The 17,910-nt window shown below is 42.5% G+C and overlaps 1 protein-coding gene across 5 annotated transcripts in view; it reads right to left on the reverse strand.

Moving 5' to 3' along the window:
* Positions 1 to 7,839: 7,839 nt before the first annotated feature.
* LOC118357563 (ATP-citrate synthase-like) overlaps positions 7,840 to 17,910 on the reverse strand; it is a 109,262-nt gene continuing 99,191 nt past the window's right edge. For all 5 annotated transcript variants that reach the window (XM_052478332.1, XM_052478330.1, XM_052478334.1 and 2 more), the window contains one exon: positions 7,840 to 9,275. In XM_052478332.1, coding sequence (XP_052334292.1) covers positions 9,181 to 9,275 — 95 coding nt within the window. In that variant the 3' untranslated portion in view covers positions 7,840 to 9,180. The remainder of the gene's footprint in view (positions 9,276 to 17,910) is intronic.

Here is a 17,910-nt window from a genome sequence, read left to right on the forward strand (position 1 = left end):
TTAAGAGGAGGTTGAAGAGGCTGAGGCAGCCGAGGCAACAGCGCATCATCCTCCTAAGGATCGTGGCCCGTGCCCTAAATAACTCAACTGGCTAGGTTGTCGGTATGTAATGAGAGGGGTAGGCTATACATTGATGCTGCTGCTGATGAGATAGAGCGACGCGGTCTCCATTCACTCGCTTCATAAACTAAGCAAAAAAAGAAACGGCCCTTTTTCAGGACCCTGTCTTTCAAAGATAATTCGTAAAAATCCAAATAACTTCACAGATCTTCATTGTAAAGGGTTTAAACACTGTTTCCCATGCTTGTTCAATGAACCATAAACAATTAATGAACATGCATCTGTGGAACGGTCATTAAGACACTAACAGCTACAAATGGAAGGCAAATCACAGTTATGAAAACGTAGGACACTGAAGAGGCCTTTCTACTGACTCTGAAAAACACCAGAGGAAAGATGCCCAGGGTCCCTGCTCATATGTGTGAATGTGCCTTAGGCATGCTGCAAGGACGCATGAGGAATGCAGATGTGGCCAGGGCAATAACTTGCAATGTCCGTACTGTGAGACGCCTAAGACAGCGCTACAGGGAGACAAGACTTGACAACAGCTGTAACAACACCTGCACTGGATCGGTACATCCGAGCATCACACCTGCTGGACAGGTAGAGGATGGCAACAACTGCCCAAGTTACACCAGGAACACACAATCCTTCCATCAGTGCTCAGACTGTCTGCAATAGGCTGAGAGAGGCTGGACTAAGAGCTTGTAGGCCTGTTGTAGGCAGGTCCTCACCAGACATCACCGGCAACAACGTCGCCTATGGGCACAAACCCTAACAGGTTTGGCAAAAAGTGCTCTTCACTGACGAGTCACGGTTTTGACTCACCAGGGGTGAGGGTCGGATTCGTGTTTATCATCGAATGAGCGTTACACCGAGTCCTGTACTCTGTACTCTGATTTGGATGTGGAGGGTCAGTCATGGTCTGGGGCGGTGTGTCACAATGCTGTGCGTTACAGGGAAAACCTCCTCCCTCATATGGTACCCTTCCTGCAGGCTCATCCTGACATGACCCTCCAAGCATGACAATGCCACCAGCCATACTGCTCGTTCTGTGCTTGATTTCCTGCAAGACAGGAATGTCTGTGTTCTGCCATGACCAGCGAAGAGCCCGGATCTCAATCCCATTGAGCATGTCTGGGTCCTGTTGGATCGGAGGGTGAGGGCTAGGGCCATTCCCCCCAGAAATGTCTGGGAACTTACAGGTGCCTTGGTGGAAGAGTGGGGTAAAATCTCACAGCAAGAACGGGCAAATCTGGTGCAGTCCATGAGGAGGAGATGCACTGCAGTACTTAATGCAGCTGGTGGCCACACCAGATACGGACTTACTTTTGATTTTGACCCCCCTTTGTTCAGGGACACATTATTCCATTTCTGTTAGTCACATGTCTGTGGAAGTTGTTCAGCTTATGTCTCAGTTGTTGAATCTTGTTATGTTCATTCAAATATTTACACGTTAAGTGTGCTGAAAATAAACGCAGTTGACAGTGAGAGGACATTTCTTTTTTTGCTGAGTTTATTTAATCCAATCACTTCTCATTGCACATTTTTCAGTTTTCACACAACAATTGTAGTCTAGACACTGACCACAACCACAAAATGACTGACCACAACTACTGAACCACAACCACACAAGCGGATTGGCCATCTGGCAATTCTGGAAAATTCCAGATGGGCTGGACCATTTCTTTGTTGGGTGGCCTGGTTGAAATTGACACACACAAATATTTGATGAGAAAGGTCAAAACTAATCTATAATGAGCCTTTGGCTGATCAGTGGGCATTGGTCGACACCCTTACAAAGATGGGCAGGCCCGGTTTTCTGATGGGCTGAGCTGAGGTCACGTAAAGTCAAACGCGGCATCAGCAAAGAGACCTGCTCCGACTCTGTCATCAGTTCGACAGCCAAGATCATGGATAGTAAAAATGGAAAGGGTGCCGAAAATGTAGATAGAGCACATTCTACATTGTCACCCCATCAAAACGTCACATTTTTTGGGGTGGCTGAAATCATGATTTGGTCAAACAGTAAAGTGCATTATCCTAATGATTCTTGTAATAATTCCTGTGCCCTCGCTGGGGCCTGCTGTTGTGATGAGCGAGCCACTCTCCTCTCCCCTATGAGTTAAAGAGAAAAATGCGTTCTGACCGTATAACATTTCAAAATGCAATTCCGGGAAAATGATCATAGTAGTTAAACTATCATTGTAAATTGCGCACACATTGATGTCAAGATATGCACCTATGTTCTGTTGGTGATGAATGCAGGAGCAGATTTTAAGATCAGGACAAGACATCTTTTTTAGTGAATGACACAGTTGAAGTCGGAAGTTTACATACACTTAGATTTGGAGTGATTAAAACTCGTTACTCCACAAATTCCTTGTTAACAAACTCTAGTTTTGGCAAGTCGGTTAGGACATCTACTTTCTGCTTGATAAGTAATTTTTCCAACAACTATTTACAGACAGATTATTTCACTTATAATTCACTATCACAATGGGCCAGAAGTTTACATACACTAAGATGACGTACAGCTTGGAAAATTCCAGAAAATGATGTCCTGGCTTTAGAAGCTTCTGATAAGCTAATTGACATCATTTGAGTCAATTGGAGGTGTACCTGTGGATGTATTTCAAGGCCTACCTTCAAACTCAGTGCCTCTTCACTTGGCATCATGGGGAAATCAGAATATATCAGCCAAGACCTCAGAAAAAAATTGTAGTCCTCCACAAGTCTGGTTCATCCTTGGGAGCAATTTCCAAATGCTTTAAGGTACCACGTTCATCTGTACAAACAATAGTACGCAAGTATAAACACCATGGGACCACGCAGCCATCATACCGCTCAGGAAGGAAACGCGTTCTGTCTCCGAGAGATGAACGTACTTTGGTGCGAAAAGTGCAAATCAATCCCAGAACAGCAGCAAAGGACCCTGTGAAGATCCTGGAGGAAACAGGTACTAAGTATCTATATCCACAGTAAAACAAGTCCTATATCGACATAACCTGAAAGGCCGCTCAGCAAGGAAGAAGCTACTGCATAAAAAACGGTTTGCAAATGCACATGGGGACAAAGATTCTACTTTTTGGAGAAATGTCTTCTGGTCTGATGAAACAAAAATAGAACTGTTTGGCCATAATGACCATCGTTATGTTTGGAGGAAAAAGGGGTATGCTTGCAAGCAGAAGAACACCATCCCAACTGTGAAGCACGGGGGTGGCAGAATCACGTTGTGGGGGTGCTTTACTGCTGTAGGGACTGGTGCACTTCACAAAATATATGGCATCATAGGAGGAAAATGATGTTGGTATATTGAAGCAACATCTCAAGACATCAGTCAGGAAATTAAAGCTTGGTTCGCAAATGAGCCTTTCGAATTGACAATGGATCCTAACTGACCTAAAACAGGGAATATTTACAAGGATTAAATGTCAGAAATTGTGAAAAACTGAGTTGAAATGTATTTGGCAAAGGTGTATGTAAACTTCCGACTTCAACTGTACACAATAGGCCCATCTGGCTTATATGACTATGATGTTCATAATGCTTATTGACAGTGTCAAAGTGTATTTTCTACAAGTTACTTAAAATATGGAGAAAAAAATTACTGTAGAATTCATTCAACAACAAATGACTTAAGAAACAAACTTCCAAACAAACTGAAACTTCTTGGCAGGGAAAAACACATTTGAATAAATGTGGGTTGTTACACTTACGTAGGTGTCATAACCAGTTATTAAATAAAGCATTATACTGTATGTTACAACAATTGTAAATATATGGGTCATGAAAGTTTTACGACAGGTTATGTGAGCTGTTATGACAGTGTTATGACAGTGTCATAACGTGTTATGACTGCTGACTTGTTGCACCCTCGACAACTACTGTGATTATTATTTGACCATGCTGGTCATTTATGAACAGTTGAACATCTTGGCCATGTTCTGTTATAATCTCCACCCCGCACAGCCAGAAGAGGACTGGCCAGCCCTCATGGCCTGGTTCCGCTCTAGGTTTCTTCCTAGGTTTTGCCCTTTCTAGGGAGTATTTCCTAGCCACCGTGCTTCTAAACCTGCATTGCTTGCTGTTTGGGGTTTTAGGCTGGGTTTCTGTACAGCACTTTGATATTTCAGCTGATGTAAGACGGGCTATATAAATACATTTGATATACACCTTTGTTGAGAATTATCTAGTCCAATTGTGGCAGGATTCCATTATTTTCATCCATTTGCGTCAGTTTCAAATGGGGGACTTTTAGAATGAAGGTGAACCACTGATTGCTTATCAATTATGTTGTTCACGTTCCAGTGACTTTGGACACTATGTTTTAATCATTGACACGAACTGGGGCGGCAGGGTTGCCTTGTGGTTAGAGCGTTGGACTGGTAACCGGAAGGTTGCAAGTTCAAATCCCCGAGCTGACAAGGTACAAATCTGTCGTTCTGCCCCTGAACAGGCAGTTAACACACTGTTCCTAGGCAGTCATTGAAAATAAGAATTTGTTCTTAACTGACTTGCCTAATTAAATGAAGGTCAAATAAAAAAACTAGGATATGACATCTGGTCTCTTCAGTCTAAATAAATATGAACATAACTATGTCTCATCGCTGCAACTCCCCAACATGCTCAGGAGAGACGAAGGTGGGGTCATGCTTCCTTTGAAACATGACCCACCTAACCGCAATCTTTAACACCCGCCGGCTTAACCCGGAAACCAACCACACCAATGTGTCAGAGGAAACACCGCTCAACTGGCGACCGGGGTCAGCCTGCAGGCACCCGGGCTGCCACAATGAGTCGCTAGAGCGCAATGGGCCAAGTAAAACTCCACTGGCCAAACTCTACCCTAACCTGGACGACGCTGCACCAATTGTGCTCTGTCCTATGGGACTCTGGCCACAGACTGTCTTCCACCACCATTTATGTATTTTTGGTGTGCAACATCCTACATTAAAACAGTAGACATACATTGCTGACCCCTTATTCTAAAATGTATTAAATTATTTTTCATCAATCTACACACAATGCCCCATAATGACAACTTGCGCTTTTTTCTAAATTTGAGCAAATTCAATAAAATATAAATAAACAGAAATAACTTAAGTATTTGCAAGGACACTTGAAATTGAGCTCAGGTACATCTTGTTTCCATTGATTATCCTTGAGATGTTTATACAACTTCATTGGAGTCCACCTGTGGTCAATTGGACATGATTTTGAAAGGCACACACCTGTCTATACAAGGTCCCAAAGTTGACAGTGCATGTCAGAGCAAAAACCAGCCATGAGGTCGAAGGAATTGTCCGTAGAGCTCTGAGACGGGATTGTGTCGAGGCACAGATCTGGTGGGGAAGGATACCAAAACATTTCTGCAGCATTGAAAGTCACGAAGAACACAGTGATCTCCATCAATCTTAAATGGAAGAAGTTTGGAACCACCAAGACTCTTCCTAGAGCTGGCTGCACAGCCAAACTGAGCAATCGGGGAAGAAGGGCCTTGGTCAGACCAAGAACCCGATGGTAACTCTGACAAAGCTCCAGAGTTCTTCTGTGGAGATGGGGCAACCGTCCAGAAGAACCACCATCTCAGCAGCATTCAAAAACCAGGCCTTTATGGTAGTTGCCTGACAGAATCCACTTTTCAGGAAAAAGGCACGATAGCTTCCAAAAGGTACATCAACAAAGCACAGAGTAAAGGGTATGAATACTACATTTTATACATTTCTAAAAACCTGTTTTTGCTTTGTTATTATGGGTAGATTAATGAGGGAAAAACTAATTAATTTTAGAATAAGGCTGTCACGTAACTAAATGTGGAAAAAGTCCAGGTGCCTGAATACTTTCCGAATGCACTGTATGTCAAACTTTCCAACTTCGGTCTACCAATAAGGCTAGTTAATGAGGGAAATTATGCCTAAATGGAGAATGCTTTATCGAGCCGTTCCACACGGGACGAGTGTGTTGGTAGACAATAGTGCAGATCAAGTGGCCACTATCAGCTGATAGTGGCTTTCGGAGTTAAGCTTTCACCAGAGAGCAGTATGCACTTTTTCCCCTATGGGAGTTTTTTTCTGTTCAGGGCCCACTTAAAAAAATATATACAGTGGCAAGAAAAAGTATGTGAACCCTTTGGAATTACCTGGATTTCCACAAATTTGATCTGATCTTCATCTAAGTCACAACAATAGACGTGCTTAAACTAATAACACATTTATTTTTCTGATCTATATTAATACATTTAAGTATGTGACTTATCCAAAAGCTAATTGGAGTCAGGAGTCAGCTAACCTGGAGTCCAATCAATGAGACCAGATCGGAGATGTTGGTTCGAGCTGCCTTGCCCTATTAAAAAAACACAATTTAAGTTTGCTATTCACAAGAAGCATTGCCTTATGTGAACCATGCCTCAAACAAAAGATCTCAGAAGACTTAAGATTAAAAATGGTTGACTTGCTGGAATGGTTGAAAGAAAAATACTGAAAGCCTTGATGTTCGTCAGTCCACAGGTAAGACAAATTGTCTATAAATGGAGAAAGTTCAGCACTGTTGCTACTCTCCAAAGAGTGGACGTCCTGCAAAGATGACTGCAAGAGCACAGTGCAGAATACTCAACGAGGTTAAGAATCCTAGTGTCAGCTAAAGACGTACAGAAATCTCTGGAACATGCTAACATCTCTATTGACGAGTCTACAATACGCAAAACTGGAATGGTGTTCATGGGAGGACACCATGGAAGAAGCCACTGCTGTCCAAAAAACATTGCTGCACATCTGAAGTTCACAAAAGAACCCCTGGATGTTCCACAGTGCTTCTGGCAAAATATTCTGTGGCCAGATGAAACTACAGTCGAGTTGTTTGGAAGGAACACACAACACTGTGGAGAAAGAGGCACAGGACATCAACATCAAAACATCCCAACTGTAAAGTATGGTGGAGGGAGCATGGTATGGGGCTGCTTTGTTGCCTCAGGGCCCAGACAGCTTGCTATCATTGACAGAAAAATTAATTCCAAGTTTATAGAGACATTTTGCAGGAGAATGTAAAGCTATCCGTCTGCCAATTGAAGCGCAACAGAAGTTGGGTGATGCAACAGGACAATGACCCAAAAGACAGAAGTAAATCAACAGAATGGCTTCAACAGAAGAAAATACACCTTCTGGAGTGGCCCAGTCAGAGTCCCGACTCTAACCCGATTTAAAATGCTGTGACATGAACCCGAGAGTGGTTCACACCAGGCATCCTAAGAATATTGTTGAACTGAAACAGTTTGGTAAAAATGTATGGTCCAAAATTCCTCCTGACCTTTGAAGGTCTGATCCGCAACTACAGAAAACATTCGGTTGAGGTTATTGCTGCCTAAGGAGGGTTAACTTGTTATTAAATCCAAGGGTTCACCTACTTTTTCCACTCGACACTGAAAGTTCACATGGTGTGTTCAATAAAGACCTAAAAACAAACAATTATACGTTTTTATTTTAAGCAGATTGTCTATTGTTATGACTTAGATTTAGATCACATCAAATTTTATGACCAATTTATGCAGAAATGCAGGTAATTCCAAAGGGTTCATACTTTTTCTTGCCACTGTATATTCCCACAAAATAATTTCTCCACTGTCTGTATATGCTCAGTTAACCTATACACTATGAGGATATATTTGGATGATACTAAATCCTTCACACCAATGTGTGTCGACCAGCACCTTTGGGGGGAAAAAAAGAAGAGAACAGACAGCTGCTACCATGCATCACTTAGTGATAATAAATAGCGACAATGAAAAGTTAGACATTCTTGGTTTTATTAAACTACAATATAACAATTCTGGGCATATATTTAATAAACTAAGAAGCATATTTAATTCACATTTAAATAAAACTGAGTAAAACAAAGAGAACAAACATGCCTGTCACAGAACATTGAGGTCAAAGAAAAATGGCGCCACACAGGTCAGGTCCTTGGTAGCAGTAGTCCAGTCATACGTGCAAATCAGACACAATTTTCCCAGATAAAATACACTGCCTTCATGGTCCCTCGCAAAAGATGCGTTTAAGACTCACATTTTAAAGCAATTAACCCCTTCAAAAGTAGGACTGTTTATTGGCTTTTCCTTTATTTTGAAACATTTTAAAATAACACATTTTTAACAAACACCACCCATGTATCATTTGTAATTTCTTGAAATCTAAATGGATGAAAATAAAGTTAACATGATCGTTTCGTCCAATGACGGAGGGGATGAGAAAGGACATCAGGAAGAGTAGCTGTTGCTTTTGCAACAGATAATTGCGATCCTAACAACAACAAAAAAGGCAGTGGCAAATCGACACTAACATTCAGCTAGTTAAACCGTGCCCCCTTATCTTGAACAGCCACAGAGTACACACCATAATAGGCTACACAAATTTGGAAGGGGATTAAGGTCGGAAACTAGATTAAATGTGTAAATAAAATCTAATACAATATTACTCACACAATACTTTGGTTTTGTAATGTACATGACAGTGGATCGTTAAAGGCTTTTACACTCCATTGAGGGATGCAGGTTTACCGACTAAGACTACTTCTCCATAGGCAAGCTAGTGTTCATGTTATGTGCATTACCAAGTCACCCAGAAAGCATGCTAACTTTCAACAGCACACACCCTAGAGGCCTAAAGCAGGGCTAGCCCTATTATACAGCTCAACCAACTGTTAATCGTTTGAGAGTTTAGTAAAAGATATAAAAATAAAATATAAGTGAGTAGGCGATGGACCAATCACTCAAACAACTAGGTAGCATGGTCAAAAATAAGTGAGCCACTATCCCATTTGTGAACCGGTGACCTAGTTTTCCCAGTCACCTAGTGTGACCACAGCTGCAGCTTGCATTGGTTCGGCTCCTTTTTTTTGTTAACGATTGAATAACTTATCTTGAACTCATAACTTAAATAACGTGAAATTATTCCCCTTTTCTTTAGTGACCTACGAATAAAACTAACGCTCCCCTCTTCCCCCATATCCCCCCCACCTCTGGATTTACCCTGCCCAAAGGCAGAGGTTGTTGAAGTGATAAGGTGAAAATTGCTTCCCGTCATATCCGAGGGTTGACATCCAGAGGTGCCGACTCGCTGTCATCAGTTACATTGACATGTGTTCAGGAAGCACATAGGAGATGTCATCCCATGGGTGGCGGTACAGGCCCTGTTTTAGCCTCTTCTGGTCCAGGTAATGACCTGGGATGGGAAGTAGAGAAAGTGATTATTGATTAACTAAAACTTATTTAACTACACCTTAGAACTTAGTATTACTCTGATATAGTGAAGGGCGGGGGTGTATGCCTTATGATTAACGACTCATGGTGTAATCACTACAACATATAGGAACTTAAGTAATTTTGTTCGCCTGACCTAGAATTCCTTACAATCAAATGCTGACCGCATTATCTTCCAAGAGAATTCTCCTCGATTATAGTCAGTTGCATATATCCCTCCAACCTGAAAGAACTTCACTGGACTCTATGTAAACTAGAAACCATACATCGAGGCTGCATTTATTGTAACTGGGGATTTTAACAAAGCTAACGTGAGAACAAGACTCCCTAAATTCTATCAGCATATAGAATGAGTGAAACGAGGTCGTAGCATTCTGGATCATTGCCACACTAACTTCTGCGATGCATACAAAGCCCTCCCCCGCCCTGCCTTTGGCAAATCTGACCACGACTCCATTTTTTAAAGATTCCCAGCCTATAGACAAACTAAAACAGTAAACGCCCCTGCTCAGGTCTATCCAATGCTGATCTGACTAATCGGATTTGACGCTTCAATCACGTGTACTGGGATATGTTCCAGATAGCCTCAGACAATAACGCTGACTCGGCGAGCGAGTTTATTAGCAAGTGCATCGGAGATATCGTACCCAACTGTGACTATTAAAACCTTTCCTAAACAGAAACCGCGGATTGATGGCACATTCGCGCTAAACTGAAAGAGAAGCACCTCTTTTAATCATGGCAAGGCGACTGGAAACATGAACGAATACAAACAATGCAGCTATTCCCTCAAACAAGCAAAGCGTCAGTATAGAGACAAAGTAGAGTTGCAATTCAACAGCTCAAACACGAAACGCATTTGGCAGGGTCTACAGTCAATCACATATTACAAAAAGAAAACGAGCCCCGTTGCGAACACAGTCTTGCTCCCAGACAAATTAAAAAACTTCTTTGCTCGCTTTGAGGACAATACAGTGCCACGGCCCACTACCAAAGCCTGTGGGCTCTCCTTCTCCATGGCCAATGTGAGTAAAACATTTAAACTTGTTAACCCTCGCAGGGCTGCCGGCCCAGATGGCATCCCTAGCCGTGTCCTCAGAACATGCACTTTCATCTGACTGGTGATCATTTACAAACATATTCAATCTTTCCCTATCCCAGTCTCCGGTCCCCACATGCTTCAAAATTGCCACCATTGTTCCTGTTCCCAAGAAAGCTAAGGTAACTGAACTAAATGACTATTGCCCAGTTGCACTCACTTTCGTCACCATGAAGTGCTTTGAGAAACTAGTCAAGGATCATATTACCTCCACCCTACCTGATACCCTAGACCCACTCCAATTTGCTTACCACCCCAATAGGTCCACAGATGATGCAATCACTATCACACTGCACAATCCCGTCTGGACAAGAGGAATACCTGTAAGAATGCTGTTCATTGACTACAGCTCAGCATTTAATGCCATAGTACCTTCCAAATTTGTCATTCAGCACCCCGCCCTGTGCAGCTGGGTCCCGGACTTCCTGACGGGCTGCCCCCATGTGGTGAAGGTAGGAAACAACATTCCACCCTGCTGCTCCTCAACACTGGGGCCTCACAAGGGTACATTCTCAGCCGTCTCTTGTACTCCCTCCATAACTGTGTGGCCATGCACGCTTCCAACTCAAATCATTAAGGTGGTAGGCTTGATTACCAACCACGATGAGACTGCCTACAGGGAGGAGGGGAGGGCCCTCCGAGTGTGGTGTCAGGAAAATAACCTCACTCAACGTCAACAAAACAAAGGAGATGATCGTGGACTTCACGAAACAGCAGAGGGAGCACCCACCCACCCACACGGGACAGTAGTGGAAAATGTGGAAAGTGTTAAGTTCCTCGTCGTATACCTCACAGACAAACTGAAATGGTCCACCCACACAGACAACGTGGTAAAGGCGCAACAGTGCCTCTTCAACCTCATGAGGCTGAAGACATTTGTCTTGTCACCTAAAAACACAAACTTTTACAGATGCACAATCGAGAGCATCCTGTCGGGTTGTATTACTGCCTGGTACGGCAACTATACGCAGGGCCCAGCTGTAAAAGAGACCTTGGTCTCAGTCTGTGTACCTTGTTGAAATTAAGGTATAACTGCACTGCCCTCAACAGCAAGGCTCTCCAGAGGGTAGTGCGGTCTGCACAACGGATCACTGGGGGCAAACTACCTGCCCTCCAGGACACCAACAGCATCCGATGTCACAGAAAGGCCAAAAAGATCATCAAGGACAACAACCACCCGAGCCACTGCCTGTTCACCCCGCTACCATCCAGAAGGTCAGTACAGGTGCATCAAAGCTGGGACCGAGAGACTGAAAAACAGCTTCGATCTCAAGGCCATCAGACTGTTAAACAGCCATCACTAACATAGAGGCTGCAGCCAACAGACTCAAATCTCTGGCCACTAATATATGGACTTAATAAAAGGTATCACTAGCCACTTTATTAATGTTTACAAGGTAGTTGTTGTGAATGTTACATATTACTGCATTTCTCTACACTCGCATTAATATCTGATAACCATGTGTATGTGACCAACAAAATTTGATTTGGTTGCCTTACCTAGCTACCTCAAGTTGAATGCACTGGCTCTAAGTCGCTTTGGATAAGAGCTTCTGCTAAATGACCAAAATGTAAACCTTTCCCTATGCACCACCATGCTGGACAGACCCATTAACCTCTCTGGAACCGTTCGGGACGTGAGTGTCCCACCTCTCAACAGCCAGTGAAACTGCAGGGCGCCAAATTCAAATTCCTCAAACATATTAGTATTTTACACCATTTTAAAAGATACAATTCTCGTTAATCCAACCACAGTGTCCGATTTCAAAAACGCTTTTCGGCGAAAGCAGAACATATTAGGTTATAGCCAGAGACCAAATCAAGCCAAACAGATACCCGCCATGTTGGTGTCAACAGATGTCAGAAATAGTATTAGAAATATTCACTTACCTTTGATGATCTTCATCAGAATGCACTCCCAGGAATCCATGGTCCACAGTTAATGCTTGTTCTGTTCGATAATGTCCATCATTTATGTCAAAATAGCTCCTTTTTTTTGACGCGTTCAGTACACATTCTAAACTCGCCAAGCGCGTTCACTAGTTTCAGACAAAGTAAAACAAGTTCTGTTACAGTCCGTAGCAACTTGTCAAACAATGTTTAGAATCAATATTTAGGGTGTTAAAACCTCTTGGATCCGGGAGAAGTGTCATCAACTGACACTAATTAGCATAACGCAATGGACAAATATTACTCAAATATTCATATTCATGAAATCACAAGTGAAATATATTGTTTCAAATATTTTTTATTAAACGCACACAAGAATGGTGTATAGGTATACAAGACAGGTATACAATTCTTATCTAAACATAAAAGAGCATACAGGAACAACAAGACCCAGAGTTCTGGGTGAAAAACAAATACAAAACATGACATACAAAACAAGGACACGTAGAAAGAAAGAGGGAAGATATCATCACCCCCCCCCCCCCGCCAACTGCTCGGGTGGCAGGGCCAGCACATGCTGCCCAAAGGTAGATTAAAATATTACAGTTGAGAGTGCGTTAATAAGAACAAATTCACAGCGCCGACTCGTCCAAGTAGGAGAGGAAAGGCTGCCAGATTTTATCAAATGTTGATAATTTATTGTTCAGAATATATCTCATTCTTTGTTAGTGTACAGTGTTTACCAAATTATGGCTCAGTGAATTGGCAGAGGGCGCTTCCCTACTTTTCCAAAACAACAAGATTAGTTTTTTTCCCGAAATGAGACCGTACGAGATTAGTTGTTTTTGGGGGTTGGTTAATCCGTTTAGGGACGAAGCGGGTCTGGATCTATTGAAGTCTCAAACTTCAGAGAGGATCCCAAAAATTCCACACCAATAACCATGCAAACTAGAGCATAAGGCAAAGCAGTGGAGTAGTGTACCCTGCGTAGCCTGACATTTATCACATGTAGGGGATGTGTCAGGAAATATCCTATGCAGTTTAGTTTTGGAATAGTGTAATCTGTGTAATACTTTGAATTGTATGAGACGATGTCTGGAATTAATGGAGCATGTGTGGATATACTCCAAGCTCTCTTCCCAGTCTGCCACAGAAATGTCAGTCCCTAGTTCTTCCTCCCATTTTGCCTTGATGGCATCTGTAGAAGGTGTGCTAACAGATTGAAAAGCATCATATAGACGCGATATCAGTTTCTGAGGTGGGGCATATTTTTATGCATCCGTCAAACATGGAAGGTTTAGCATTCCCAAATGTTGGGAGGTGTTTTCTAACGTAGTCTCTAATTTGTAGGTATCTGAAAAAATTACTTCTGGGAAGATAAGTTTCCCTCAGCAACAAAGGAAGCAAAGGTCCCTTCTATGTATAAATCCCCTATGGTACTTATCCCCAGCTGTCCCCATCGCTCAAAGGTGTTATCAAGGTTAGGGGCAAAGGAGGGATTCCTGGCGACAGGGAGCATGAATGACATTGGTCTAAGCTCAAAGTGGACTTTCATTTGCTTCCAGATTCGGACTGTGCTATGTATAATAGGATTGTTACAATAAAGTGACATCTCCAGATTGACAGGTGACAAAATCAGAGCGCCAATAGAGAAGGGGTGACACTCCTCACGCTCCATAGTAAGCCAGCTGGATGCCGGAAGTGTGTCATCCAGCAGAAACGTAACAACGCGGAGGTTAGCGGCCCAGTAATAAAATTTGGGAGAGACAATCCTTCTTCCATCTTGGATTTACAGAGGTGTTTTGTACCTAAGGATTTAGGTATGAATACTGGGATGTTCTGATATAGGTAGAGCAGTTGTGGGAGGAAGACCATTTTAATGGCATTAATTCTTCCGAGCAGAGAAATTGGGAGAGTTCTCCAAAATAGTATGTTTGCTTTGTATCAGAGAGGGGAAATTCTCTTTAAATAGTAAGGAGTATTGTTTGGTAACTACAATTCCTAGGTAGGTACATTTTTCTGAAGATAACTTAAATGGGAGATGTTCTAGCCAGGAGGTGTTTTGCGACCGTATGGGCATTAATTCACTCTTGTTCCAATGTATTCTTTATCCCGAGAAGGTACCAAACAAATTGATCACATCAAGAATAGCTGGGATACTAGCCTGGGGTTCTGTTACATAGAGGATGTCATCTGCGTACAGGGAAATCTTAAGAGTATCTTTAGTATTATAGCCGTATATTGCTGCATGAGGTCTGAGCGAGCGGTTCGATAATTAGGGCGAAGAGCATAGGCGACAGCGCACAACCCTGCCTTGTCCCCCTGTTAAGGTTCAATCGGGGCGACAATGATTGGTTAGTGAGTATTCTGGCACAGGGGTTCCTATATAAAAGCTGGATCCAATTTATGAACTGATCTCCAATATGACATTTCTGTAGGACCTTGAATAGATGGGGGCACTCAACTTGGTCAACGTCCTTTTCGGTGTCAAGAGATATGACGGCAAGGTCCACGTTGGGTAACCTCTGAGAATACATAATATTGAAGAGGCGCCTGAGATTGAAGAATGAGTTTCTGTTAGGGATAAAGCCGGCATTCTCCCTATCCAGTAAGTGAATTTGTCCCTCCAGTTCTTCCAGTTTTCCTCTGTTTTGCCTACTCCTGGCAGCCTGAAAGGAGATGATACAGCCTCTCAGATAAGCCTTCAGTGTTTCCCACAATAATGCTGGGGAGGTCTCTGTGTTGTCGTTGGTATCAAAGAAATGTAATTTGGTCTTTAAGATATTCACAGAATGTTGGTTCTGTGAGGAGCTGAGGATTCAACCTCCAGACCCTCTCGTTTGGTACAATGTCACCCAATCTCAGGGAGAAGGTGAGTGGACTGTGGTCCGAGATTATAATATCATGATACCTCACATTCCAGGTATAGGGGAGTAGTCTAGCATCCAACAAAAAGTAATCAATTTGAGTGTAAACATTGTGAACATGAGAGTAAAAGGTGTATTCTCTACCCGTAGGGCTAGCGATCCTCCATATATCAAATAAGTTCACATTTTTTATGTAGGTATTCAAGAATTCGCTTGAATAGGAGGTAGGGGTTCGCCGGGTAGAGGATCTATCCAAATACTGGTCTAGCACACAGTTAAGGTCCCCTCCAATGACCAGGTTAGTATGGGAGATATCTGGAATCAGGCCAAGGATTCTTGAAAAAAGAGGGGTTATCAATGTTTGGCCCATAGATATTTAGTAGAGTTACTGAGGTGGAGTGGATTTCTCCTATTACGATCACATACCGACCCTCTTTATCCGCAAGGGTGGTTTTATGTAGAAAGGGAATTCCTTTCCGTACTAGAATCGCTGTGCCTCTCGTTTTGGCAGAGAAGTTAGAGTGATACACTTGCACCACCCACCTACACTTAAGTCTGCTATGAGAGTTATTCTTCAGATGGGTTTCTTGCAAAAATATAATATCAGACGAGAGTGCTTTCAAGTGGGCTAGGACCTTGCCTCTTAATTGGTTCGATTTAAACCCTTGACATTCCAGGAAGAGAATGTAAGCCCCGCCCTCCTCTCGTTTGTAGTTCCTATGGTGGCTTGCATACCATGTAACTTGATAAAAAAGGTAAGAAAGCGCACCAAACCATCATGATCAGCATATGTAGCACATACACCCGAGCAGTATCCAACCCACCCCTCCCCCCTGCAAGCACCTTTACTTCCCACCCTGTTCCCCTAATTTCCCCAACACTTACCCCCCATCAACCCACATTTAACAGGCATGCACAAACAGGAGAAAAAAAAAAGAAAAATAAAAATAAAACACATTGTCTGGCCGATACCAAAAAAGCAACCTCTCACAAGAGGTAAAAAAAAAAAAAATCTCAACTATACGTTCACCTCTCACTATCCTAGAACTTCTACTAACATATGAACTGAGGAGGCTCCCGCGAATAAAGTGTTCAGTCGGCATCTAATAAACCTAAACAGAATAAGTTGCAACTTAAACATATTGCGCATTTAAGCGTCATCCTGGGTCAATCCCAGAGATAAGCAAGATATAGCCTCAAGATTGTATTGCTAAGCACTGCCGGTCAAAACATAAACCATCCGCAACCGATATAGTCAGCCGTACCTTTACATACTGTGGGTCAGGAGATCGGAACAAGGATTTGCTAAATTAAACGTTCCCCCAATTTAAAAAATATATAGCATGAATGTATGTATGTATGTATGTATGTATGTATGTATGTATGTATGTATGTATGTATGTATGTATGTATGTATGTATGTATGTATGTATGTATGTATGTATGTATGTATGTATGTATGTATGTATGTATGTATGTATGTATGTATGTATGTATGCAGGTATGCATGTATGTAGGTATGCATGCATGCATGTATGTAGGTATGCATGCATGCATGCATACATGCATACACACAAAACAATCGTATATAAAAATATATATTTAAAGAATATGTATATACATCCATATGCACATATACACATACAAACATTCATACCCAGAATAACAATCTACACCGATTTAAAATATACACATACATAATACTAAAATGCTAAGAGAAAATAGTAATAAAGTACAAATAGTAATTATATGTACGCACACCTACACAGACATAAGCACTACAGAGGGCTGGTGGGACACTAGTCGGGAGAGCGGCCCACGGCTAGACAAAGGCAGAACGGCACAAAACATCAACTTGCTAACCAGGTGTCTGCTTCTGCCCCTTCCCAACCATCACCCCCAGTCCCCTGCAAGCAATAAATAAATGGTATGGTAGTAAGAATAATGTAAGGATTGTAAAATAAATAACGAAACAAAACAAAAGTGGGGGAATATAAGTATATCCATCCGAAGGTGTCAGTGATCAAACCTGGAAGTAAAAATATGCATCGCTCTGAGCACAGCCGGGACGAAAGTGAATTTAACGTTAAATGAGAGCTCTGACCGCCATCCATTGGTCGGCTCAGCGTCTTACATGTTCGGTAGCCCTTGTTGAGCCCGTTTAATACGGTTTCACCCAATATGATATAGTATGGATTCGAGTCCATGGGCAGACCCTAACACACAATGACAAGGCACTCTAACCTGTACGGGGGATTGGCGTATATCCCCGGATAAACTTCTCTGCGTCCAAAACCGAGGAGAGCCAAATCTTCTCACCGGAAGGCGGGGTAATTCTTAGTCTTGCAGGGAAGAGTAAGGCTGGGCGAAGATGGAGTTTGGTCATGGCATCTCTGTCGTCATGCTTTGCCACGTCGGGCGCATAATCCTCATATACACGGAATGGATGCCCTTTGTGACAGGTTGCCCCTCATTTGAGCTTCACGCAGGATAAGATCCTTGTTCTTGAAACTGTGACAACAGATGATTACTGGGCGAGGACGTTGGCCCGGTCCAGGCACTGGGACAAGGGAGCGATGAGCACCGTCACAATGTGACGTAAATCGAGAGCGCTCAAACTTCCCATCATTCTGATTACGGTAGTAATTTTGTCACCCTCATGGCAAAGACACGGAGAAATGCATATGATGCAGCTTTCAAGTTGAAGGCGATCGATCTGGCTGTTGGAAAAGGAAATAGAG

This window comes from Oncorhynchus keta, chromosome 24 (genome assembly GCF_023373465.1).
Source record: "Oncorhynchus keta strain PuntledgeMale-10-30-2019 chromosome 24, Oket_V2, whole genome shotgun sequence".
NCBI lineage: Eukaryota > Metazoa > Chordata > Actinopteri > Salmoniformes > Salmonidae > Oncorhynchus > Oncorhynchus keta.